The 27,056-nt window shown below is 44.4% G+C and overlaps 1 protein-coding gene and 1 long non-coding RNA gene across 3 annotated transcripts in view; one reads left to right on the top strand and one right to left on the bottom strand.

Annotated features, from left to right (window-relative positions):
• Positions 1-15,029, bottom strand: part of LOC143930456 (uncharacterized) — a 195,943-nt gene extending 180,914 nt beyond the window's left edge. The window contains exon 1 of the long non-coding RNA XR_013262773.1: positions 14,918-15,029. This is a non-coding gene — a long non-coding RNA (uncharacterized LOC143930456). The remainder of the gene's footprint in view (positions 1-14,917) is intronic.
• Positions 1-27,056, top strand: part of RAD9A (RAD9 checkpoint clamp component A) — a 266,419-nt gene that overhangs the window by 46,032 nt on the left and 193,331 nt on the right. For both annotated transcript variants that reach the window (XM_077454778.1, XM_077454779.1), the window contains exons 3-5: positions 6,256-6,326; positions 8,117-8,236; positions 10,132-10,246. In XM_077454778.1, the coding sequence (XP_077310904.1) occupies positions 6,256-6,326; positions 8,117-8,236; positions 10,132-10,246 (306 nt within the window). The remainder of the gene's footprint in view (positions 1-6,255; positions 6,327-8,116; positions 8,237-10,131; positions 10,247-27,056) is intronic.

Here is a 27,056-nt window from a genome sequence, read left to right as displayed (position 1 = left end):
ATATATATATATATATATATATATATATATATATATATATATATATGTATATGTATGTGAGAAGATGTTCTCTGTTATGAACTTTAACAAGAACCGCGTGAGGACAAGACTAAGTGACTCTCACCTGCGGGACATTTTGCGCATCAAAACCACTGCCTTTGACCCAGACCTGGCCTATGTGCTGCAGTCCAGATCTCAGTTTCACCATTCACATTAATGCAGACAAGTTTTCTTTTTCAATTCAGATTAATGTAAAATCTCAGTTAGTATCAGTTGGTCTAAATCAGTTATGACTATATTTCACAAGATGGACACTTGGTTTTATGTTTCTGTTCATATATATTTTTTTTTTTTTTTTTTTTTTTTTTTTTTTAGCTTAAAAGTTAAGACAGCCTTTATTAATGTACTTTAGAATGTTCCTGACGACATATATTTCAGCTTCCTGAATTTTTTTTATTTTCATCCGGCCTTCATATATGAAAGGCAGAGTGATTTAACACCTGTGTAGATTTTTCATCCATGTGACAAAATGAAAAGTATGCTGTTTGCAATAAATTTTTGGTTAAAAATTTAGTTTGCATTTCATTTTAACGGTTCAAAAAAAGTCAGGCAAAATGGTCGGCCCTCATGCATGTTCACTTCATGAAATCCGGCCCTCTTTGAAAAAAGTTTGGACACCCCTGGACTAGAGTATTTGGGCTTAATTCTAGACACGCCACCAGCAAAAGTGCTGCTTCTGCAGGAGAAATGTCTGTTTTTACTCCAGAATGGAGTCTGAGGTTTGTGGAAAGTCCTGTTTTTATTCATGTGTGCATGAGGGTGTTTAGGAAGATGGTAACTGCCTTTTTTGTTGTGATTTTGTATGCCCAGTTTCACTTCACTTCACTTCAGGGCTCTACAACTCAAAAATGTTGTCAGTATGGGACAAATGTCAGAAGTCCTTACTGCCAATGCATTTGACTCCAAAGACCAGATTGGACCTAAAAATTATGGAATTGCATGCATATGTTGGATGCCTTTCTTTCTGATGCTTTGGAAGGTGCTGACAACAAATGTCAGATTTGGGAGGTGTTCTAGAGAGCCTTTCAGTTTGGGGAGCATAGGATGCCAATTTGGCATCCTGGAGCGTTGAGCAATTAATCTAGTTCTACTACACTGATCTGTCTGCCTTTATCGCTTTCCCATCAGGGTGCAGTCGGACAAAGCCATGGCAGTGGCATACATCAACAATTAAGCTGAGACCAGAAGTTGTGCCACTCAAGACTTGTTCGGGCAGGAATTCACATGCCGGCCTTCTAATCTGTACACATTCCTGGTGTGGAAATGGGTAGACAAATTTTCTAAGCTGTCAACCACTAAATCCCAAGGGAGTGCCTTCGCTGGGAGGTGTTTTCAGAGATTTGTCTGCTGTGAGGGTCGTTGTATGTGGATCCCTTGGCGTCCAGATTCAACAACCAGCTGGACAGGTTTTATGATGGATATCCTGGTGTATCCTTGCATTTTACCTGGTCTATTCCTTTCCCTTACTGCAGCTTATCCTCTCCTGTTTGCAGAATGATGGTGGAGCGCATTCCAATGATTCTGATAGCACCTGTTTGGGCAAGAAGTACTTGGCATACTTACACTTTAAATATCTAGGTAGACAGGTCCTGGACTCGTGCAAATCTGCCAGATGTGCTCTCACAGGCACTGATCTTTCATCCTGCTTTATGGTCCCTGGCTTTGATGGTATAGGCGTTGAAGCCCAAGCTCTGAGGCATAGGGGTGTGTGTTTGTTTGTTTTTGTTATTTTCTTTCTTTCTCAAATTTTTATCCTTAAGGCAAGAAAGTCAACCAACAGGACGGTAGGTTACATACATACATACATACATACATACATACAGTGGGAAAGTATTCAGACCCTCTTAAATTTTTCACTCTGTTATATTTCAGCCATTTGCTAAAAAAAATTGACAAAAAAAGACATAATTGTTGACATTTTTGCTGATTTATTAACCGATTCGCGCCCGCCCTATAACCGAAAGACTGCTACAGAGCGGACGCTAACTGCCGGGAGGCCGTCCCTGGACGTCCTCCTGTTTACTACCCCTCTGCGTGCCGCCGTGGGTGCGCATCAGGGAAGTTCTGTGCTGGCCGTGACCCTCGGACATAGCCAGTCACAGATCGCTGTAAACGGCCAATCACAGCGGCCGTTTACAGCGCGATTGGCGTTTCCAGTGAGAGATTATCTCATAAGTAAACGTATGAGATTATCTCTCAGCGCTGCTCTCCCTCCTCACACAGACAGCGTGTGAGAAGGGAGAAATGAATGGCTGCAGCGGCCGTAAGTAAAAAAAAAAGTAAAAGTGCCATCCTCCCCCAGTGCCACCTGTTGGTGCTATCCTCCCCCAGTGCCACCTGTTGGTGCTATCCTCCCCCAGTGCCACCTGTTGGTGCTATCCTCCCCCAGTGCCACCTGTTGGTGCTATCCTCCCCCAGTGCCACCTGTTGGTGCTATCCTCCCCCAGTGCCACCTGTTGGTGCTATCCTCCCCCAGTGCCACCTGTTGGTGCCATCCTGTTGGTGCCATCCTCCCCCAGTGCCACCTGTTGTCAGTGCCACCTGTTGTCATTGCCATTTGTCCCCGGTGCCACCTGTCCGTGCCATGAGTCAACAAGTTAGATGTGTAATTTTATGCTCCTAGAACACGTGATGGCGCTCCCTGCATGTTGGGCCTCTCTATGTGGCCAGGCTGTGAAAGTCCCACACATGTGGTATTGTAATACTTGGGAGGAGGAGCATAATTTTTTTTGGGGGTGTCATTTGTGGTATACACATGCCATGTGAGAGAAATAACCTATTACAATGACAATTTTGTGGAAAAAAAAATCTTAATTTTGCAAAGAATTGTGGGAAAAAATGACAACCTCAAAAAGCTCACTATGCCTTATACTAAATACCTCGGAATGTCTACTTTCCAAAAACGGGTCATTTGGGGGGTATTTTGTACTTTCCTGACTTGTTCGGGTCGCAAGAAGTGAGATAGGCCACCAGTACATCAGATGTGATCAATTTTGTATGATTCGCACCACAGCTTGTAGACTCTCTAACTTTCACAAAGACCAAATAATATCCAGTAATTTGGGTTATTTTTTACCAAAGACATGTAGCAGTATAAATTGTGGCCAAAATTTATGAAGAAAAATTAATCATTTGCATAATTTTGTCGCAGAAACAAATATGGTGTTTTTTCATTTTTTTTTTTCATTTATAGCGCAAAAAATAAAAACCCCAGAGGTGATCAAATACCACCAAAAGAAAGCTCTATTTGTGGGGAAAAAAAGGACAAAAAATTAATTTGGGTACAGTGTTGCATGACCTGAGTAATTGCCATTCAAAGTGTGAGAGCATCGAAAGCTGAAAATTGGTCTGGGCAGGAGGGGTGTTTAAGTGCCTAGTAGTTAAGTGGTTAAAAAATAAAAACTGAAATATCCCATGGTCCTAAGTATTCAGACCCTTTGCTTTGACACTCATATATTTAACTCAGGTGCTGTCCATTTCTTCTGATCATCCTTGAGATGGTTCTACACCTTCATTTGAGTCCAGCTGTGTTTGATTATACAGGTTGGACTTGATTAGGAAAGCCACACACCTGTCTATATAAGAGCTCACAGTGCACGTCAAAGCAAATGAGAATCGTGAGGTCAAATTAACTGCCTGAAGAGCTCAGAGACGGAATTGTGGCAAAACACAGATCTGGCCAAGGTTACAAAAAAAATTCTGCTGACCAGAACCCTTCCTAGAGTTGGCCATCCGGCCAAACTGAGCTATCAGGGGAGAAGAGCTTTGATGAGAGGTAAAGAAGAGCCCAAAGATCACTGTGGCTGAGCTCCAGAGATGCAGATGGGATAAAGTTGTAGAAAGTCAGTCACTCATCGCTGCGGCCCTCCACCAGTCGGGATTTTATGGCAGAGTGGCCAGACGAAAGCCTCTCCTTAGTGCAAGACACATGAGGGCCTGCATGGAGTTTGCTAAAAAAAAACACCTGAAGAACTCCAAAATGGTGAGAAATAAGATTCTCTGGTCTGACTTTTTGGCCTTAATTCTAAGCGGTATGTGTGGAGAAAACCAGGCATTGCTCATCACTAAGGATGAACTCAGACGTGTTCGCATGGACTATGTGCAGAGCCCGCCAGGAAGTCAGCGCTGCGCTATTTACAGGCAGTGAGACATTGCCCCGATGTGTGGCTGCTGAGATCGGCCAATGTCTCACTGCCTGTGATTAGTGCAGCGCTGCGCCAACTTCCTGGTGGGCTCTGCACATGGTCCATGCGAACAAGCCTGAGCTCATCTCTACTCATCACCTGTCCAATACAGTTCTGACAGTAAAGCATGGTGGTTGCAGCATCATGCTGTGGGGGTGTTTTTCAGCTGCAGGAACAGGACGACTGGTTGCAATCAGGGGAAAGATGAATGCGGCCAAGTACAGGGATATCCTGGACAAATAACTTCTCCAGAGTGCTCAGGACCTCAGACTGGGCCAAAAGTTTACCTTCCAACAAGACAATGACCCTAAGTACACAGCTAAAATAATGGAGTGGCTTCACAACAACTGTGTTCTTGAATGGCCCAGCCAGAGCCCTGACTTAAACCCAATTAAGCATCTCCGGAGAGACCTAAAAAATGGCTGTCTACCAACGTTTACCATCCAACCTAAGAGAACTGGAGAGTATCTGCAGGGAGGAATGGCAGAGGATCCCCAAATCCAGTTGTGAAAAACTTGTTGCATCTTTCCCAAAAAGATTCATGGCTGTATTAAATTAAAAGGGTGCTTCTACTAAATACTAGGCAAAGGGTCTGACTACTTAAGACCATGTGATTTATTTCCGTTTTTTTTTTATTTTTTATAAATCTGCAAAAAATGTGTGTACATTTTGAGGAAAAAATGAACTTAAATGATTTTAGCAAATGGCTGCAACATAACAGAGTGAAAAATGTAAGCGGGTCTGAAAATATATTATATATTATACTTGTGTGTGTGACAATGGGAATATTTGGCTGTGTCAATGATCAACATTTTCTTCCAGTGATACCCTGCACAGTAAAAGTACTCCTAGCGGCTTCAGAGCCGTTTGATTGTTTTTACAAGTGGCCGAAGGGAGCCCCCCCCCCCCCACTGCCTTTACTGGACTCTCCCATGCAATCGTCTCGGTTCAATCAGATGCTTCAAAGGCTAGAGGAGAGATATGGGGTATATTGGGACCCCAGATCTATACAATAAAGAGGACCTGTCATGGTCCAGAAAGACGTTAGATTGTTCCCAAATCCAACTGAACAACCGAGACCAGTTAGAAAATGTTATGTCTTTTAGGTCCCTTTTAAAAAAAATGTTTTTCAAATGCTAATCTATTGATCAGTAAACAGACATCCGAAATGAAGTACCGTATTTATCGGCGTATAACACACACCCCAAGTTTACGAGGGAATTTTAAGGAAAAAAACTTTTAGGAGGGAAGTTTAAGGGAAAAGAAAAACTTACATTTATATGCCCATCAGTGTCATCTGCAGCCTTGTCCACCATTGCAGCCTTGCCCACCATTGCAGCCTTGTCCACCAGTGCAGCCTTGTCCACCAGTGCAGCCTTGTCCACCAGTGCAGCCTTGTCCACCAGTGCAGCCTTGTCCACCAGTGCAGCCTTGTCCACCAGTGCAGCCTTGTCCACCAGTGCAGCCTTATGCAGCCTTGTCCACCAGTGCAGCCTTATGCAGTCTTGTCCCCCATTGCAGCCTTATGCAGTCTTGTCCCCCATTGCAGCCTTATGCAGTCTTGTCCCCCATTGCAGCCTTATGCAGTCTTGTCCCCCATTGCAGTTTTGTCCCCCATTGCAGCCGTGTCTTTTTTATTTTTTTAAAATGCCGCCGGATGTGTATCTCGGCGGCGTGCGGTAGTTCTCAGCGGGCCTCCAGCCGCCTTCGGCTCTTCTCGGCAGCTTTCGGCCACCTTCGGCTCTTCTCGGCAGCTTTCGGCCGTTCTCGGAAGCTTTCGGCCGCCGAGAAGAGCCGAAGGCGGCCGAAAGTCGCCTTGATGAGCCGACGGCGGCTGAAAGCTGCCCAGAGGCTCAGAATGTCAGGGGATCGGCGTATAACACGCACCCACGATTTCCCCCTGCTTTTAAGGGGAAAAAAGTGCGTGTTATACGCCGATAAATACAGTACCTGTTTTGAGCATTGTCATGTAAGTTATGAAGCTAATGTATAATTATGTATTTATTTTTAGCCCTTGGACGTGCTATTCACTCCCTCTCAAGAATCGGAGAAGAGCTATATTTTGAACCTTTGGATGATGGGGTAAGTGCATGAACTTTGAAAAGCTTTCAACACTCTTAGGTATCAAGGTGGTAGTTATGGTGCTCTCCTATGACAGTGCAAAAATTGCATACTAAAATATTCAAACTATCTCAAGGTGCTAATATTGCATATGCTCTAATGTGTTGAAGCACAATTCAAATTACTAGAAAACTAAAAAAAAATTATATATAAAGAAAACCTTAAGAATTAATAAAATTTAATAATTGTGTTAAAAAAAAAAAAAAAAAGTGCTTCCGTGCTATAGTGCAAATTCCGTGCATCTAGAGCGTTTTCCGTGCGTAAGAGCAAATGACCGCACTCACCAGCTCCAGACGACGTCCAATGACGAAACGTGTAGGGCGTGGCCTAACGTACACACTCTCTCCCACAAGGCGGTGGCGGTGTTTTGTGATGCTTTACGAACGTTTTTAATCTGTGTTTATGTGAGTAGCCATTTTTTTGCATACAATAAAGGTGCTAATTTTAAAAACACTACTGTACTATGGATGTTCTATATCTTTTTTTTTTTTTTTTTTTTTTTTTTTTTTTTTTTTTTTTTTATAAACACGAGGAGCTGAATAATAACCGGACCAGCTTTATACAGCAGCACAGGGGCTTACACTGTGGATGCGAGTTAACCCCTGCAGGGGCAGGGGAGCTGGTGAGTGTGGTCATTTGCTCTTACGCACGGAAAACGCACCGGTTGAGATTCAGCATACATCAGGCACTGGGCACAAGTCACCTTTATTGAACTTTTACAAAATCCTTTAGAAAAAAACTCTTTGCATGAAATTTCCCCTGAGTATTCCTGTCTTGTTTTTGTGTTTTTTGTATTTTGATTTTTTAAAGATATTTTCTTAATGTATTTTTTTTTTTTTTTTTAAATGGTTGTTGGCAGGAAGATGATATAAGCTGTATAGGCTCTAGATGCACGTAATTTGCACTATAGCACGGAAGCACTTTTTTGCACAATTATTAGTTTTATTAATTTTTTTTAATGTTTTCTATATATATAATTTTTTTTTTTTTTTTTTTTCTAGTAATTTGAATTGTGATTCAACACATTAGAACATATGCAATATTAGCGCCTTGAGATAGTTTGAATATTTTAGTATGTGATTTTTGCACTGTCATAGGAGAGCGCCATAACTACCACCTTGATACCTATAGTTTTTTCCAACCCTTTAGGTTGGGATTTTTTGGTAGTGGCAGCCTCCCTCTTATATGTGACTTAATAATTTCAAGCGATTTTAAGCAATTTTTGGCCTTTTTTTCCTAAAATCTTTTGTCTCCATAGCGCAAACCCTACCCTTCTCTCTTCTCCCTTTCAACACTCTTGTTCTCCATAAAAACCTTGGGAGCCATATTTGACTTTCATCAGTCATTGTATGTTGCACTTCACCAGCTTTTCGCAAGAACACAGTCCTTGCATATACATTAGTCTTGCTGTCAGTTAAATAAAGGTCCCGACAGAAATTATCTGCAAATAAAACTGTAAATACTTGCCTCTACTGCTTCCTCAACCTCTGAATTCTGCTCTGAGGCACAAATTGTTCCACAAAGTCTGTTTTGGTAACCACAACCTGAGGAGTTTGTCTCCTATGTCCCCTGTTGTGCTCAGTCATTCAATACTGTGTCCTGAAGTGCTATAGGGGTCGGTGGGAGTAGCCACTGAGTGTAAGTAAATATTGTCTTTCTGACATGGTTTGCAGTGCTTTTTTATTGCCTTAATACTTAAACTTTCTAAATGTATCACCATTTATGAAAATGTATCTTTATTCCGTCATCAGCTCTGCCTGCGTTCAGTCAACTCCTCAAGATCGGCTTATGCTTGCTTCAATTTTACGCCCCTCTTCTTCCACAGTTTTGAGGTCACTGGGGGATCCTGCCACTGCAAGATCTACATGAAGGTAACCATATTCCACAGCACAGGTCTCAAATTCATTCTTTGAGAATGCAGGGGTCATCAAAGACCAGATGGACTGGAAGGAGGAGGCCCTGCTTCATGGAGCTTGGGATTCTTCTGCCTCCTCCATGGCACTTGCTTTAGTTGCATCCTGTGTAAGTAGGACCTGAGTGGACATGAGCAGGCACTCAGGAGGGGGGGAGGGAAGAGAGCAGGGCTGTGTATGACGGAGGAACGCACTGACTCTGGTGTCAGAGCTCAGCAGCCCTGATATATTGGAGTCAGTGCAGAGAGGGGAGGGTAGGAAGACAACAGGATCTGCTCTGTTAACCCCCCCCCCCCCCCCAAAATAAAATGCTGTAATAGCTTTGCAGCAAGGAAAATGGACTGTGTGTTTGTTTTTCTTTTTGTTTTCTCTCTAGAGGTGGAGAAAGGCTTGGGAGTTTGATCTACGTGGTTAGGTTGAAAAAAAGTCCCTCTAGCTCAACCAATAAGAGGAGAAAAAAAAAATAGTCTCTGGCTTTTGTATCCCCCCCCCCCCCTCCCCACCTCGCCGACTTTTTTTTTTTTTTTTTTTTTTTTTTAAAGCTGTAGTAAACCGCACCCCTTGTTTAAAAAAAAAAAAAAAAAAGCTCTGACCGAGCTTCCATCTTCACCTGGTCTTCCTTCCGGATTCGAGTGCTCCAGCCTTCTTAATGGCCTAGCCACAATGACATCACTCCTGTGCATGCACGCAGGAGCCGTGGCATGAATCTCTGAAGGGAAGGCACAGATATGCTGTCCCCTCAGAGCATGCGCTGAAGACATCACTGGCTACATGCATTGTGAATATCTTACCACCAACTATGTAGTACAAAGACCTGCCTAATTAAATACTACTTAAATTGTTTGTTTAGGTTTGTCCATATATTACAAAATTTTTGTAAATCTAAAGGAGATTTTGCAGAAATTGTACAATCAGATAGTATAGTGTATGCTCGCCTACAGTATAGTGTTCTTGTGCATACAATGAGAAATGTTTTCCCGGTTATCTTTATAAAACCTATAATATCTTTAACACCTTGACACATTTTCTAAGCTGGGTACACACCTAGAGTTGCTCCAATACAGGCATACCCCACTTTTAAGTACACAATGGGGTTTATTTACTAAACCTGGAAAGTACAAAATCGGGCTCTCTGCTGCATAGAAACCAATGAGCTTCTAACCTCAGCTTGTTCAATTAAGCTTTGGTAATAAAACCCGGAAGCACATTGATTTCTATGCAGAAGTGAGCCTGATTTTGCACTTTCCAGCTTTAGTAAATAAACCCTATTATGTACTTAAAAGGGGGGTATGCCTGTACCTGTTTTGTACTGGCAATTACAAGTACTGATGCCAGTTACTGAAACCTTTGTGGTGAGATTTGAGCCCATACAAAATGAATGGGCTCAGATCACACTACAACAAATCGCGTGTGATTTGAACAGGAATGCGGTGCGATTCCTGCCCAAAGCACACATGGTTTCCAGCACCGCTACTGTGTAATCCCAGGCTCTGACAAAGATCAAGAAAGCATTGACAACCAATGCCTTCCCAACCTGATGTGCCCCCCGCTCCACTCTCCTGTCACTCAGAGAATAGTACAGTGAACTGTGCAGGCAGGAGGCGGGTGTAGTGCTACGATGTAGCCTACATGCAGGGACAAAGCTGCTCTCTGCCTGTGTTACATTTGGCAACATATTCTGTGCTGGGCAGGATTGTCCCTGGCAAACTGTGCCCTCTTCACACTGCAAATCATTCCGCCCATGCAGCTTTCCCTTCCGCCCACCCCTAGTACTGGCCCTGACTATAACTATACATTATACCATTATTTTGAGAGTCCTATTACTTCCTTTTTTTTTTCTTTCCTTGTCACAGTCAGTGGTCAGCGTCTTCCGCTCCTTGCCATCACTGGAGAAGACTGTGGAAAAATGCCTTATAAATCTGAACACCAACAGTAGTCGTTTGGTGATCCAGCTGTTTTGCAAATATGGTTAGTATCTCTCTATATTTATATATGAAAATATGGAGGTATGTGTGTTTTTGGTTTTTGTGCTTGGTTTATTAACCACTTCGATACAGGGCACTTGTACACCTTCCTGCCCAGACCAATTTTCAGCTTTCAGGGCTGTCGCACATTGAATTACAGTTGCGCGATCATGCTACACTGTACTCAAACTAAATTTTTATTATTTTTTTTTTCCCCCACAAATAGAGCTTTCTTTTGGAGGTATTTGATCCCCCTCTGGGATTTTTATTTTCCGTTAAACAAGAAAGAAGGCAATTTTGGGGAAATTTTTTTTTTTTTTCCACTGATGGGGTCACTGAAAGGTGCCTCGGGTGGGCACTGATAAGTGGCACAGATCTACACTAATGGATGGTACTGATGGGCATCATTGTTTGGCAGGCATCTATTGTGGGCACTGATTGTATTGCCTTGTGGCCATGAGTGGCATACCTGGGGGTGACTAGTGGTGGCGTCCCTGGTGGTCCAGTGTGGGCATCCTCAGGAGGGGGGGGGGGGGTGTATGCGCTGGTAATCAATCAGCACATACCCCCCCGTCTACTAGCATCATATTGCTATATGGCGAGCGGCAAGTTGTTTATATCTGTGAGGAAGATATGACATTTGTGATACTTAGCAGAGTAGTGCAAGACAGGAACAATGAAGCAGATTGTGGATCCCTGACTAGAGGTGGTCTTGTGCAGATCTCCCCTTACACCTCCCCCTTCAATACTCTGCTTCTTGTGGATCGCAGTGCTCTCTGAATCCTGATTTAGGATGTGGGAGATTATGTGGCAGGGGTTCTCCCCTCTACTTAAACACCCTCAACTGGATTTTCTGATAGATAATTTCGTGTTGACCTGTCTTCCAAAAGGGGTTAGGATTTATGTGTGTTTTAATCCTTGTCCCTCTGTTATAGCATTTTCTAAGGATATAGGACCATTACCTTGCATATATTCCTTTTTGAAATTATACAAAACTTTAAAGGTCTGTCCCCTCACCAAGCAGCCCATTCTATTTTAAAGGGAGTCGGAAGCTTTTACTCATGAATCCTGTTTTATTTCTTCTGAGCCTGCTGCCACTGATGGGCATGACCTGAGAAGAATTTGTTTGCTCTAGCAAGCCTTTCTCCATGGTCATCTATGACCCCTGCACCCCCTCCATGTTAACCTGTGGACAAGCTGAACCCTATGCTGTCAGCAAGTGTAACTTGAGGATGTTCATGTGTGTACTGTACAAGGCGATAGAAAATTATCCATCTCTTGGGAAGCCTTGTAAACAATTTCTCTCTTTATTTTAACAACAATAATTTGTATTGGTTTTAATTGGAGTCATACAGTATTCAATGAACATGCTTGTTAATAAATACATAAGCCAAGTATATCGAATATACAGTCCATGTGGCAGTCATTGTGTAGTGTTAAACATATAGCAGGAAACATAAGTGAAACATAAAAAGATCCTGAGGTAGCAAATAAGGGGGGTTGGAGGTGTACACTGGAAGCACAAAAGTAGAGTCAATATTTTCCAGTAAAGGTTTTATATGGTGAGGTTATCAGAAAATAGAAGTTCCTAAGGAAGGCAGGGACGGTGAATTAGTTACTCTGTGTTAGTTATGTAGCAGGTCTAGTTAGGGATGTGTACCATGAGGACCAGGTGGACCATTTTGATTTTATTTTGCCATAGTTGCCTTGGGTTGCGGCAAACATCACTTCATAAGTTGCGTGGGTGTTAACTGTCTCTATTATTTCCTTGAAATTCGGGGGGAGTAGTGTTCATCCAGTGTCGTAGAATCACTAGTCTAGTGCCTAGGAGGATGTGAGTAATTACTGTTCTGACCCCTAATGGTATGTTTTCTTTGCCAAGAGATAAGAGTGCCAAGGGTGCATTTGGTGTGACAGGAGTCCCAACTAATGTAGAAATAAAGGTTAAAATTTCGGCCCAAAGTCGATGAAGTCCCAGGCAATCCCATAGGACATGATACAAGGTGCCTACGTTGGTGCATTTCCTCCAGCACATGGGAGAATTTTGGGGGTTAAATTTGGACAATCTTTGCGGGGTTAGAAACCACCTTAGGGTTATCTTATGGGTGACTTCCCACAAATTGGCACTCTTGGTCTCATTAAGGTTGGTTTGTAAGGCTTTCCGCCATTGGTCTTCAGTATACCCCATGTCTAGGGCCTGCTCCCATGCCCTGATATTGTTAGATTTTTGAAATGTGGTTTTAGAGTGGATAAGGGAGTAGAATAGTGATATCCCTTTGATGTTAGTGGTCGCATTTGTAAGGTAAAGTGTTACCCTCCAAGGCAGTGAAATGTCGTGAATGGGGATTTTGTGGAGTAAATGGGTTATCTGGAGGTATCTGTAATAGTCACTATCTAAGTTGTATTCCAACTGGAGCTTTAGTAGAGGGCCCCATCATCAGGTCAGTCACTGTGCGTATGCCTTTGGTTGACCAATGTGCTATGTTTAAGTCTGGTATGAGGAGTGATAAACTAGCAAGTGGAAGGTGCATTGTTTTTAGGGGACAGTCTAAAAATTCCAGAGACACGAAAGTGTTCCAGGTATGGAGAGTGGCTCCGATAGTAGGTGAAAGGTGTGATGGGGCCCGTGTGGAGTATTTGCTGGTAAGAAGTAGGTCCACCAAGCTATGTCCTGAGATTTTGTGATTGTTCTAGTTCCAACCATCTTGGGCCCTGCGAGTGTGAAAACCATGTCCTGGTTTGTGCAAGGATAGTGGCCAAGTAATAATCTTTTAGTAGCACATGCCCTATACCTTCTGCAGTCTTGGCTTTTATTAACGTTTTAAAGGCGCATCTTGCCCTTTTTGCTTTGCCAGAGGTAGTTGTTAAGAGTGAATTGGGCCTTGGTAAAAAAAAAGGAGTTGTTGACCGGAATAGGTAAGGATCTATATAAATACAGCAGTTGAGGGAGCACCAGCATTTTAAACGCTGGTAGGCGGCCTGTCCATGACATTTCTATTTTGGATAGCTCTAAGAGTTTGTGCATTAGGGTAAGGAATGGAGAGTAATTAGCTGCATACAGATCATCAGTGTGTGATGTGAGTGATCCCCAAGTACTGCAACCCATCGTGTTTCCATATATATGGGTATTTAGCGCTTAATCTCGATTGGGTGGTTGCGTCTACACCAATGCCCATGATATAAGACTTTCTTTCGTTGACTTTATAATAAGAGAGCCTATTAAACATTTCTAGGGGCCTGTGAACCGAAGCCAGGGAAGATTCCACATCTGTTAAGATCATAATAATATCGTCTGCGAATAGACAGATGGTATGGGTGTGATTGGCCATAGGGAATCCTGTGATTTTAGGATGGGTGCGGATATAAACGGCTAAAGGTTCCATTAAGGGATTAAAGATTAGGGGTGACAGGGGGCAACCTTGCCTAGTGCCATTTGTTATAGCAAAGGGTTTAGAGAGGACTCCCGATGTGAGAACTTGTGCTGAGGGTTTGGAGTATAGGGCTAAGATGGCATGCAATATAGTTCCCGAGAAGCCACATTTCTGCAGGACCAGGGTAATATACTGCCAATGTATACGGTCAAAGGCCTTCTCTGCGTCCAAGACCAACAGCAGAGAAGGCCTCTAGCTAAGTGTATGATATTTGTCAGTCTGCGTGTAGCATCAGACGTCTGGTGGCCCCTGGTAAACCCTGTTTGGTCTGGGTGTATGAGGAGAGGTATTATATCAACTAAGCGGGAAGCTAGGACTTTGGCATATATCTTCAAGACTATATTGAGTAGGGATATAGGTCTGAGGTTGGGGGGTGTGTTCGGTTCCTTCCCCGGCTTCGGCAGTGCCACAACTACAGCATTCAGCATCTCAGGAGGGAAGGAGGTCGAGGCAGCAGCAGAATTAAATATCCATTCCAAACATGGGACTAGTATTTGTGAGAACATTTTATAGTAGTCACCAGAAAACCGTCAGGTCCAGGGGATCTATTGGCTGGTAGAGAATCAATTGCGGTTTGGATTTCATTGGCATTGAGTGGCTGGTTTAAGGACTGCAGTTGGTCCTGTGTTAAGTTGGGCATGTTCAGTTTCGCTAGAAACCGATTGATTTCAGCTGTGTCAGGTTGGGCGGTGTTTGGGTCAGTTTGTAAATTGTAAAGGGAGCCATATTAGTTACTAAAGGCATCTGCCATATCTTGAGGGTGATACAATTTCTTTTTAGTGATAGGGTGCAATATATACGTGATTTTGTTTTTTCGTCTGAGGCCCTTGATACGTCGTGATGGTGTCTTGCCAGCCTTGTTGCCTGTGGCATAGTGTGTCATTTTAAGTTTTTGGGCTGATTTGTCAAAGTTCTCCAATAGGAGAAGCCTCAGGTCATATCTCAGTTGGGAAATTTGGGTAGAGTGTGGTAGAGGGCTTACGTTCTCACTTTCTAGTAGAAAGATTTTATCAGTCAGGTCTTTTAATTTTTTGCGCTGCTGCCTCTTAGCCCTCGCCCCCAGCTGGATGAGAATACCTCTGATAAACGCCTTATGGGCATTCCATGAAACAAAATTGTCTTGTACAGAGGATTCATTGAGAGCAAAGAATTCTTTCAACGGTGTTTCAATTGTTAGCTTAGAGTCTCATAGCTTCATAGTTTCTAAGGTTGAATAAGGACACCACCAGTCCATCCAGTTCAACCTGAGTGAGTGTCTACAATTGTCCCTATCCCTGTACATTGCACACTCGCATTGGTCCCTACCCTCAAGGAGCCCACAATCCAAGGTCCCCGTTCATATACTAGGGCCAATTTTGGACAGAGGCCAATTGGCCTACCTGCAAGTCTTTGGATTGTGGGAGGAAACTGGATTACCCAGAGGAAACCCAAGCAGGCACAGGGAGAACATGCAAACTCCAGGCAGGTAGTGTCGTGGTTGGGATTCGAGCCAGTGACCCTTCTTGCTGCTAGGTGAGAGTGCTAACCACTACACCACTGTGCCGCTTCAGTCTCTTTTGTAGAAGAAAAGAGTTAATCCGCCATAAAGGCAGTGGGACACTGGTCCCTGCATCACCCAGATTCAATGCAACCGATGCATGGTCTGACCATGTGATTGCATTGATGTCTGCAGATGACACATTGACCAGGGTGCTCTGGTCCACCAGGAAGAGATCAATACAGGAGTATGCTCTATGCGGTGAGGAAAAAAAAAGTAAAGTCTCGTTCCCCTGCGTGCAGGCACCTCCAAGCATCAAATAGACCCTGTTCATGGGGTATGGGCACGAGGGAAGGCCCCTTTCATCTAGCTCCTGATGTGGAGTCTGCAACAGGGTCAGGGGTAGCATTGAAGTCTCCACACAATTGGTCTGCCTTTTTGATGTTTCCTAGTGATCTTCATCACAATTCCCTTCTTTTATGGACTCCTTTGTACCACATTTTGGGACCCTGCTTGACCCCTGAGTGTATCACATGATGGCATTTGCTTTACTCCTGTATGTAGCTGGCACTGCTAACCTGTAATGGGTGGAGACTTCTGTTGATTTTTCTTGCCTCTGAATGAGAGGGAGAGCCCAGGAAATGAGCTTTCATCATTAACCACTTCAGCCCCGGAAGATTTGTCTTCTCAATGACCACAGCACTTTTTATAACTTGGCACTGCGCTACTGGTAATTGCGCGATCATGCAATGCTGTACCCAAATTATTTTTTTTTTTCCACAAATAGTGCTTTCTTTTGATGGTGCAGGGCAGGAAACCCCCCCCCCCCAAATTACCCTCCCCATTTTGGAAAGTAGACAGCCCAAGGAAATTGCTGAGAGGCATGTTGAGCCCATTGAAAAATGTCCAAAAAATAAATAAATTAAAAAAATTACACAAAGTTGGCACTAAATTATATATTGCTTACACATGCCATGGTTATATGTGGAATTACACCCCAAAATACATTCTGCTGCTTCTCCTGAGTATGGAGATACCAGATGTGGGACTTTCTGGCATTCTCACTGCATCAAAAAAGGCCCCGAAAACCAATCACCGCCTTCAAGCTTTCTAAGGGTGTTTTGATTTCACTCCTCACTACCTATCACAGTTTTGAAGGCCAAGAAATGCCTAGATAGCACAATTTTTTTTCCTGCCTAGTGAAAGAGAAGGACCTAGGAACCCTGTGGGCATATCGGTCTGTGGATTTTTTTTTTCAGAAGCTTTGCCTTTTGCGCAAGATTACAGATCCTGTGATTTGCTATAAACAGCTGGCTGGGTGACAGGCTGGATACGCTTATCCTTGTAGTCTCCCCAACCTGGCCAGCAAGCGTGTGCAGACCAGAGCTCTGCAGCTCTCCCTGCCTTGGTGGGGCTGAGCAGCTAGGCATTTCCTGAGAGGTCTACTTGGGGGTCCCTCACCTCCCTCTCTTCTCTCCCTTTCCCCCCCCCTCTTCCCTGTGGGGGATGCTGCATGGGCTGCTGAGCGGTGTGTGTGTGTGTGTGCTATAGACAGGGGCTCTCGGGTGGGGGGGGGCTCTCACCTGGGGGGGACTGCGCTGGCTGGCTGTGCCCTGGATATGTGTGTCGGTCTCTCCCTCGAGGTGTCTGGAGGCTGTGTCTATTGATCGCTGTAGCGGTGTCCACCGCTATTTATCTGCCTGTTTTTTGTTCACTGTCCCTCATGGTTTACAGTGCTCGGCGGGCATTTTTGGTGGGGCAAGGAGCAGCATGCTGTCTGACCATTTCCCTGTAGTTCGGTGGCCATTTTCCCTGTGATTCTGTCCTTTTATACTGGACGCTCAGTGGCCATTTTCTTGAATTTTTCTTGAAGCCTGAACACGTTTTTGGTCAGTTTCAGCGCCATTTAGTGCAGCGCAGTGTGGTCTCCTATGCATCTGGGAGCTGACACAGGACACAGGCACTACTAGCTGGACAGCGCAGATCTAGTCAGGGTGGTGAGTCCTGAGGGAAAGAGCCCCTCGGCCAGCAGCAGTTAGGAGGGTGGGACCATCACTGTCCTAAGTCAGCATCAGGTGGCAGACAGGGTAGGGTCAGCATGGCATCAAAAATTGGTGTTTCTTCCCCCGAAATCCAGGCAATTGCAACCAGTTCACCTGCAGACTGTGCAGTGCCTCTGGACGCTTTGTCGGCGGTCCTCAATTCGTTAGTTGCCAAGATGGAGGTGGTGCGTGGGCGCAAAGATGGTAATAAAAAAACGGCCCCTGCCCCCGTCCTCTGGGGAGAGCTCTGAAGCAGACTCGGGCACTGCTTAGGCTGGTAACCCCTACTGTCGCTTCAGATGACGCTGACCAGGACCGATCGGACCGATCGGACAGTGAGGATGAGTCCCCGTCTGGGTCCGTGCACGACAAAGCGCTTGTTGGAGCACTTATCACAGCTGTGTATGATACCCTGAAGAACCAGGAGCCAGCAGATCCGTCTGCTGATGTACCGGTCCCTTTTGGGTCCCGTAAGCCAGCCCGTTTACCTAAGGTGTTCCCGTATCTGACTTATTTTGATAAGTTCATTTATGGAGTCGACCACAACGTACCTTTTCGGTTCCCAAATACATGGCAGTGCTTTACCCCTTTGAAGAGAGCCTTCTCAAAAAGTGGCCAGCTCCTCCGGTCGTGGACCCCCAGTATCCAGGTTAAACAAAGTAACCACGATCCCGGTAGAGGGGACTCCTGCATTTAAGGACCCCATGGACAGGAAGGCGGAGGCAGTGGCTCATTCCTTGTTTATGATTCTGGGGTCAACTATGCGACCAGTACCATCCGCACTTGTGTCACAGACACTAACAGAGTGGGCAAAACTTTTGTACCACGAATTGGGAGAGCAACAGGCTTCACCTGTATGCGTGGAACTAGCAGACCAACTAGTGCAAGGCCTGAAGTAAATTTGTGACGCAGCCCTGGATACCCTTTTGTTATCCAGGGCTTCAGGGGTGCTGAGGCGCCTGATTTGGCTGAAATGCTGGTCTGCTGACCAGGCATCCAAAAAAGCCCAGATGGATCTTCCCTTCCTTGGCGACCAGCTCTTTGGAGCCTCAATTGGATGACATAAAAAATTCCACAGGTGGTGGGGCGTGGCCTGCCGCAGACCGGGATGGAAGCCTGAAGCCCAAGCTCCTCATCCACGGCCGGATTCTAGCAACCTGCCACAACTTTCCTCCCTGCTCGTTGCCTCCACAGAGCAGGGAAGACTTGGGGACAACTCCAGGGCATGACAAGGCAGCGATGCAACCTGCCAGCCCCACGCCCGACTGACTGATTTTTATCCGCCAGCCGCGGCCATGCAGTCTCTTCAAGATGGCGCAGCCCTCAGCAACACGAGGCATCCTGGCCTAGCCTCCACCTCGGAAGCCTCTTCTCTGCCGCCACAGCACACTGCTGATCCACCAATGATGAACAGGAGAAACAGCATGGACACTCTTCCTCCCCCAGAAGATCCCATCACAGGACAGCAATCAGACAGAGGTAAGAGGTTGACTAACTCCCCTGTTAATTCCCCTAAAAAGGAGCCCCAAGCTAAAAAGTGGCTATGGTCATCAGTAGTGGCAGGTACACAGAACACTCAGCAGGGCCCCTCTCTAGCAGCTATTCCTGTCACTGACAACCGTCTCAGAAGCAATGTTAAAGTCAATGCTTCTTACACTGCAACAAGATTTGTACAGAGAGCTGCAGCATTCCGTGTCCCAGATTCATGACAGGATTGATTGTCTGAAGGAAAGAACAGATGTGTTGGAGGACAATTTGCAGGACTATTCTAAGGCACACATTGAGCTCCTAGACCCTCATGATCACCACTCAGAAGAAATCCACAGCATCAAAATGAAGCTCGCAGATTTAGAAGATCGCTCCAGGCGAAACAACATTAAATTTAGGGGTATTCCAGAGTCGCTCAAGCCAAACAAATTAACCCCCTACCTGCAACAAGTTCTCACCTCTTTGCTCCCCCGTATTAATGTCCGTGAAGTGCTCATAAACGGAGCTCATAGAATTGCGAAACTGTGACTCCTCTCAGACTATGCCCCTAGGGATGTTCTGGCTCAAATTCTTTTTTTTCCATATTAAGGAACCAATCCTGACAGCCGCCAGAACAATCAAACCTCTCCCAGCTCCATATACCAACTTAAAGCTCTTCACTAATTTATCTCCAGCAACGATGGAAATGCACAGAGCTTTTAGCCATATTACTTCTATCCTCCAACAGAAGATTATCTATCTACAGATGGGGCTTCCCAACTAAGCTGCTGGTTTCGCACCAGCAACAAATGGTGCCAATCCTTACGCCAAAAGACGGCTACAAAAAACTGACAAATCGGGGTCTTCTCCCTATACCTCCTGGAGATGCAGGACAAAATAACTCCCCCTGTGCTCCTCCTAGCTCAGCAAAGCTGACCTCCAATACTTCTGGAAAGCGTTGATCAACGCCCACCTCAGTCCCCTCAGCTACCGGAATCTAGCCTGGATAAGGCTTATATTTACCACCCTTTATCACCCCCAGGTTTAAAGTGTGCTAAGCACACTGGTTTTGTATTACTGTTGCTGCTACTACAGCTTATTTAAGCATTAGTCAACACTTTGTATCTACATAATTGTTTTGTTTTTCTATTATACTTGTTTATTTTGCACAGCATTCCTTGTACCATTAATCGTAAACCTGTGCAACCACTGCATTTTTTTGACACCTGTAGCTCTCAAAGGCAGTAGTCTTTCCATCTCTGTACTTTACCTCACCCTCTTTCCCAAAATGGCCCTTACTCTAACCTCCATAAATGTAAAAGGACTACTGCGTCACTTTGGAAGGAGGCCCTGCAAGAGACCCACTTCTCGAATCTCAAGCTGCCGCTATGTAGTCACAAAAATTATCCTCTTACTTTCTTTGCTAGTGCCCCCCTCAAGAAAAGAAAAGAGGAGTGATGATTGCCATAAGTCACAGAGTACATTTTTTTTTATTACACCACACTGAAACTGATCAAGATGGCAGATACTTAATCCTCTCCACCACAATTGATAACCACCCTCTTACTATAGTTAATATCTATGCCCCCAATATAGCCCGTAAATTTTTTTTACACAGCCCTCTTTGCCAGACTAGAACCTTACAGATCCTTGTCCTTGATAATCTGCGGAGACTTTAATGAAGTTGTTGACCTAGACACCTCAAACACGACACGTCGTAGGACCTTTGCACTATCTGCCCTACTCAAAAGAGAAGATCTATATGATACATGGAGATGCCTTCATGATATGGAAAGAGACTACACCTTCTTCTCTCCCCCTCACCTTTCTTACTCTCTGATAGAAATTTTTGTCACAGATAAATACTTTCTACAATCCATTACTGATGCCAAGATTGGAACAATCTCCTGGTCTGACCATGCATCGGTCACGATCAAACTGGCCCCTCTCTCCCATACTCCCAAACACGCAATTTGGAGACTGAACACCTCTCTCCTCAATAATCCCAAATTCGAGACCCAAATAAAATCAGAGATTGAGAATTATTTTCGATAGCATGGTCAGTTACAGAACCTACATTCTATCGCCTGGAACGCCCACAAAGCCTGCCTACGAGATCTATTCACTAAATTGGGTGCCCAAGCCAGAAAGAATCAATCCCTCATCAGAGACCCTCCTACATCAAATACGAACCCTAGAAACAAGCAACAAAGCATCTCCCTCTAAAGCCAGATATTCAGAATTAAAATTGCTTAGACACCAACTTAGTGACCATCTTAAAAAGAATTTTGACTATTACATTAAACGGCTTAAACTACGAACCTATACTTTTGCCAATAAACCTGGTGCTTTCATCGCTAAACAACTTAGGAGATGGCTCTCCAACAAAAAAATCTCCTTTCTTACCAGTTCCCAAGGCAAACGCATAAGCAACCCGCTAGATATAGCTAATGAATTTTGTAGTTTTTATGCCAAACTTTATAACCTCACCGAGACAGGACCCGCCCCTCCCCCCCAACCAAATAGCTGTCAAGCAGTTTCTATCTTCCATATCTTTGCCCTCTATCTCTCAAGAACCACTCGCCCTTCTTGCGGAACCCTTCTCCGCCACGCAGGTCCATGCCCTTATTAAAAAGCTCCCCCATAACAAAGCCCCAGGCCCAGATGGACTCCCCAACAAATATTCTAAGCGATTTTCCGACCTCCTAGTACCTCACCTCTGCAATGCATATAACAAATTTGCGAGTACCGGTAATATCCCTAAAGAGTCCCTAGATGCATTAGTAGTCGCCATCCCTAAACCAGGAAAACCCACTGACATCCCTGCCAACCATTTCGCTCCTCAACACAGATACTAAGCTTTATGCTAAACTCCTTGCACAACACCTCGCCACGATTATTCCACTAATTATACACCAGGACCAAGTTGCCTTTGTGCCAGGTAGACAAGGCCACTGATGGCACTAGGCGATTCATTGACTTAATTCATTGGGTGGAGCACAATCAAACTCCTTCTCTCTTCCTTTCCTTGGACGCAGAGAAGGTGTTCGATTGTCTATTGGCCCTATATGGAGGCAATTCTCTGTAAATTCGGAATATCAGGTACCTTCCTTTCGGCCATTCTTGGTCTATATGCTCAACCAACCGCACGAGTATGGACCTCCGGGGTTGTAGCACAAGCAATCAGATCTGTACCCTCAATTTCAGGCATAACAATTGGAAAAACCAAACACAAAATCATCTATGCCGATGGCGTTATTGTTGCCCTAACGAACCCTAAGGTCTCCCTCCCCGCAGTCCAGGCAATTTTAGACTCCTTCAGTAAGAGTTTCATGTACAAAATAATTCGTAGTAAATCGCTCATGCTCAACTTTGTGTCAACCAACAAAACAACTTATTTCCACCAATTTTCCATTTGCTTGGGCCCCAAATGCCTTCTTACCTTATTTGGGAATCCAATTAACATTCCCCAGCCAAATTTTGCTTAGAACCAACTTGGAAGATCTCGTGGGCAGACTGGCATGATTAACGAGAGAACTGGGCCATGTTCCTGCCTCTTGGGCTGGAAGGATCTCCCAGGCCAAAATGTATTTGCTACCACATATTTTATGCCTGTTTCCTACAATTCCCCTCCCATTGGTACAAAACCAAATAAGAAAACTTCAAGGAATTATCAATAAATTTATATGGCAACAGCAACGCCCTAGGATTAAAAAGGCCATGCTCATCACCCCTGTCCAACATGGAGGACTGGGTGCCCCAAACATTCAAGCATACTATTGCGCAACAATCCTAGATTGGCTAAAAACATGGTGGTCAGGCCAGCAACAAACAACGTGGAAACAAATAGAAACAACAGCACTTAAGGCAGACCCCAAACTAGTTCTTGCCGCAACATGGCTTAGCCTGAAACCTAAACATCATTTTCTAGACACTATCACTTGTTCACTTAGGGTATGGTCTGCACTCTCACAAACAGTCTTGCATCTCAACTGACATTTTACCGGCACTTTCTATTGAATCACTAGCTCTCCTAGCACCTGACCTACCCCTTCAGCAATGGTCAGAGGACGGGATCTCTAACTTGGCAATGCTTGTCTCTCCAGCCTGTACCCCTTCTCCCATCTTCAACAACAGTTCGTTCTATCCCCCAAAACCTTCTTTCTCTATCTTCAGATACGATCCCTCCTCTCCAAACTCCAGTGGTCGACAACGGACTCTCTCAAAAGCCCTACTAAAGTTTTACAACAACAAGGACTCTAAAGTAAAAAGAAATTTCCCTTGTTTACAAATTGATTACTATACCAGCTCCGGATCTCCTAACCTCAGCCATTCATTATGGGACACTATACGAGGATCAGCCATCTCCGGAATCCCTATGGCTGAAGGCTCTCACGTCCCCTACGACTATCTCATTGTACACATTGGGAATCGCTCCAGAAACGGTTTCATAAATGGTATCTCCCTCCAGAAAGGCTCGCAAGGATCTACCCGTCGTCCTTCCCAAGATGTTGGATGGGATGCAACGACATTGGATCTCTAGTCCACATTTGGTGGGATTGCCCTGCCATCAAAAATTTTTTGGAGGAAAGTCGAACAACCAATTCACTCTTTATGCTCAGCGACTTTTCCGATGTCCCCCCTAGACCTACTCCTAGGCCTGTCCACCCCCTCCTGGCCTAAATAGGAGCAAACACTGGTGACTCGCATCTTAATTGCTGCCCACCTGGCAATTGCAAGAAACTGGAAGTCAACCCAGGCCCCTCTTTTAAAAGATGCAATCCAGCTACTCAACTGACACTTCCAAATGGAATACTCGTTTGCAAGAACTAACCATTCCACAACTTCCTTCATCGATCTCTGGAAGCAGTGGATTGGTGATCCAAGAATCACACCTAATGGAATAGGCACCTTTCACCCAACCGTTCCTCTAAAGTTGGGCTACCCCAGAAATTCCCTGCTATTTTGGGCAACAAACTAACCCTCTAACCCTAACCCGAGCATAATCTCTTTGCCTTTGCTCTGGTTTATCACTAGCACATCTCCCGACTCCTGGAACAAAATCTTACCGAGAGCGTCACCTCCACTACTAGCACACAGGTGATTGAATCTGTTGTCCATTGACTGTTCACTTTTAGCAGCAAGTGGTCTAGCATATGCAAAATTGTTTATCTGTACCCTTTACTTGTTATGTACATTGTGCCAGGGTATACCCAATTGGCGCTGTTTTGTGAAACCATCTTTTTCTTCTTGAACTAATAAAAAATGTTAAGTATAAAAAATGTAAAAAAAAAAAAAAAAAAATCCACAGGTGGTAAGAGTACACTACTCCCACAGGCCAGGAAGGCTAAGGAACCAAGCCGTAGACGAGGGCCCTCATTCTCAGCTCACAAATGGCTTTTTCGTCTGCCCGGGGCAAACATGCAGCAGCGACAAACTACATAAATTTTTAAAAGCCTTTAAAATCCTTTACAGGTTACCACTTTAGATTTACAGAGGAGATCTACTGCTAAAATTGCTGCCCTCGATCTGATCTTCACGGTGATGCCTCACATGCATGGTGCAATTGCTGTCTGCATGGAACGCCAGACCGACGCTTGCTTGCCTTCCTTCTTTTTTTTTTTTTATAAGATTTAATTTTGCTATTTTATTTTTAAACTTTCACAAGATCAGTGTGATAAAATGCTTTCCCAATGGCACTGTTAATATCCAGTGAAACCCAAGTCATGAAATGCTTCCAGTTTCTTAGGCCATAGAGATGATTGGAGATGTTCTGGTATCCAATCAGCTCTATGGTCAGCTGGTCTCAGGTTCGCTGTTGGGACAGGAGAGCCCAAGAAAACCATGGAAGAACAACGTTCCCTCCCACTGCTTGTAAAAGCAGTCTAGAGGCTAATTAGCCACTAGGATTGCTTTTACATGAAAGCCAACCACTGGCTGAAAAGGATGATACCTAAACCTGCTGGCATCATACTGCTATAACCACTCAAAGCCCAGCAACATACCAGTAGGTTTTTGGTCCTTGTTGGGCATGTAATGTTTTTTTATTTTTTTGAATGCAGCCTGTGGGCTGAAAAAAAAGATTGATCAGTGGTTATGCCCACCATTAGAATACTGCTCTTCATCCACCCACTTCTAATTTCTAATGAATGGCATACATGCACCATTTTTTTTTGTGGTTGTGAAATCGCCTCCTACTGCGCTGGAGTCGCCGATTTTCGTATCGTGAGAGCAAACACTGTTGCTGTCAAAATAAAATCAGTGCTGCAGCTGAATGGCGTACCTGAAAAGCAAACAATGGTAATGATAAAACATTAACTCAATAAAAGAACTTGATATTTTTTTAACGCAATCTATGCCTAAAAATATATGCCAAAGTGTGGGGACAATCTGCCCCTAATGTTATGAGCAAATCACTCCTCCACCCCTGCCCCCATGCTTCGACATGTATTCTTCTTTTTTTTTTTTTTTAAACTGTGGTGGTGAAATCACCACCTACAGCGGTGGAGTAATGGCTTTACGTATCGTGGTTACTGTCATAATTAATAAACCCATGCACCTGAATGGCTTACCTGCTAAGCAAATGATGATGGTTTACAAAACAAAGTAACATTACGATATAACAGTAAGACATATACAATAAAACAAAATTTAAAACATTACAGTTCTAAGATACAATAACATTAGAGAGAGGAAAAATAAAACTATTGTCCTAGTGCCCTAGGACTGTGCAATGCTATACCCTACGCTAATACTCCACTTGTGTGTGGTAGCATTCAAAACATTCACCAATGCCAAGACCGGGTTGGTCGGGATAGGAGGACAGAAGCAGGTGTTCACGCCTATATCCGCGCTTTCTACAGACACAACATCTTTGGGGATTTCTTTGGGTAGGGGTACCAGGGAAGAAATGCAGCCGGCTCACTGCATATAGATTGGGAATTTTGGGCTATAGCGCCGTCTGGAAACAGGTTGTGGTGATCGCTTCTATGAATTTAAGGAAGGATCCAGTTCATCCTGAAGCTTTGCATAGCAGAGCCAATTGGAATAAATATACAATGTCTGGCCTTACGGGCAATTGGGTATGGCACCAACAACTAGTCATTGAGGTCCACCCCTCCCATATTAAGGTTATATTCATGGACACAGTGAGTTCTCCACAATACCAGTCGTCGTTTGAATTTGGACCGTCGTGTCTGCATGAAGGGAAGACAGAACGAAAACACTTTTTTATTATCACTCCACTTCACACCGAGCAAATTATTACATCTCAAGCAGGCTCTATCCCCCAGCCTAAGACGGGAATCTACAATCCGCTGGGCGAAGCCGGTGATTGGATCACATGGTGCCACGTGCGCCAATTCCATGGTCAAACAAGTTACTAAAAAAGTAGCATGCTTGTGTAATAATTATCCACATACAAGTTGTACCCCTTTCCAAAAAAGGGTGACACCAAGTCCCACACAAGTTTACCAGCGCTCCCAATGTAGTCTGGTCGGTTCTCCGGCTCTACGTAACTATCTCTTCCCTCGTAAACCATAAAACTATATGTATAGCCTGTTGCTCTGTCACAGAGCTTGTACATCTTGACCTTGTATCTGGCACGCTTGCTGGGAAGATACGGTTTGAAGGACAAGCGGTCAGAAAACTTAATCAGGGACTCTTCAACACAGACAACTTAATTGGGAGTAAACAAGGCTGCAAACTACTGGTTGAAGTGGTTTACGAGGGGCTGAATTTTGTACAGCCAATTGTAATCAGGGTCACCCTGAGGATCACAGAGTTCATTGTCATTGAAATGCATGAACCGCAAGATCTATTTTATTGTGTCCTGGTCATGGAGGCAGAGAACAAGGGCATATGGTTAATTGGGTCAGTGGACCAATATGACCGCAGCTCACTTTTTTTGTTATGCCCATGAGGAGGGATAGGCTCAGGAAGGTCTTTAAATTCAGAGACAGTAATAAGTCTCCAATCTCTGCCAAGGGTCAACTGGTGATTAGCGGTGATTAATTGACCAGCATACAAATTTGCTTTGGTCCACAATAGATCTATAGAGATCTTCCGTGAAAAACTGCAAATAAAAATCAAGTGATGTAATATCTGTTCCCACCTGCATTTCTGGTTGGCCGGTGAACGGGGGAAGTACGAGTGCTGCAGAAGATGTGGGCTCCAAATTCAGATTGGCAAATGCAGCTGGAAGGGCACTATGGCCTTGACGGGTCTGTCTGTCTTCTTGGTGGCTGTGGGACACTAGGCCGCTGGTGCTTGCCAGTTCACCAAAAGGATGAGCGGAACTAGTACTGGCTCTCTGCTCCATACGAGAGCCCTGCGGTTCTTGCAACTCAACAGCAGAAGAACGGGGTCGGGTACACCTGACCTTGGCAGGGAACACTA

Source organism: Lithobates pipiens, unplaced genomic scaffold (genome assembly GCF_037356315.1).
Source record: "Lithobates pipiens isolate NorthernLeopardFrog02 unplaced genomic scaffold, aLitPip1_a1.2 Scaffold_25, whole genome shotgun sequence".
NCBI classification, from domain to species: Eukaryota; Metazoa; Chordata; class Amphibia; order Anura; family Ranidae; genus Lithobates; species Lithobates pipiens.
This window is presented reverse-complemented; position numbering and strand designations above follow the sequence as displayed.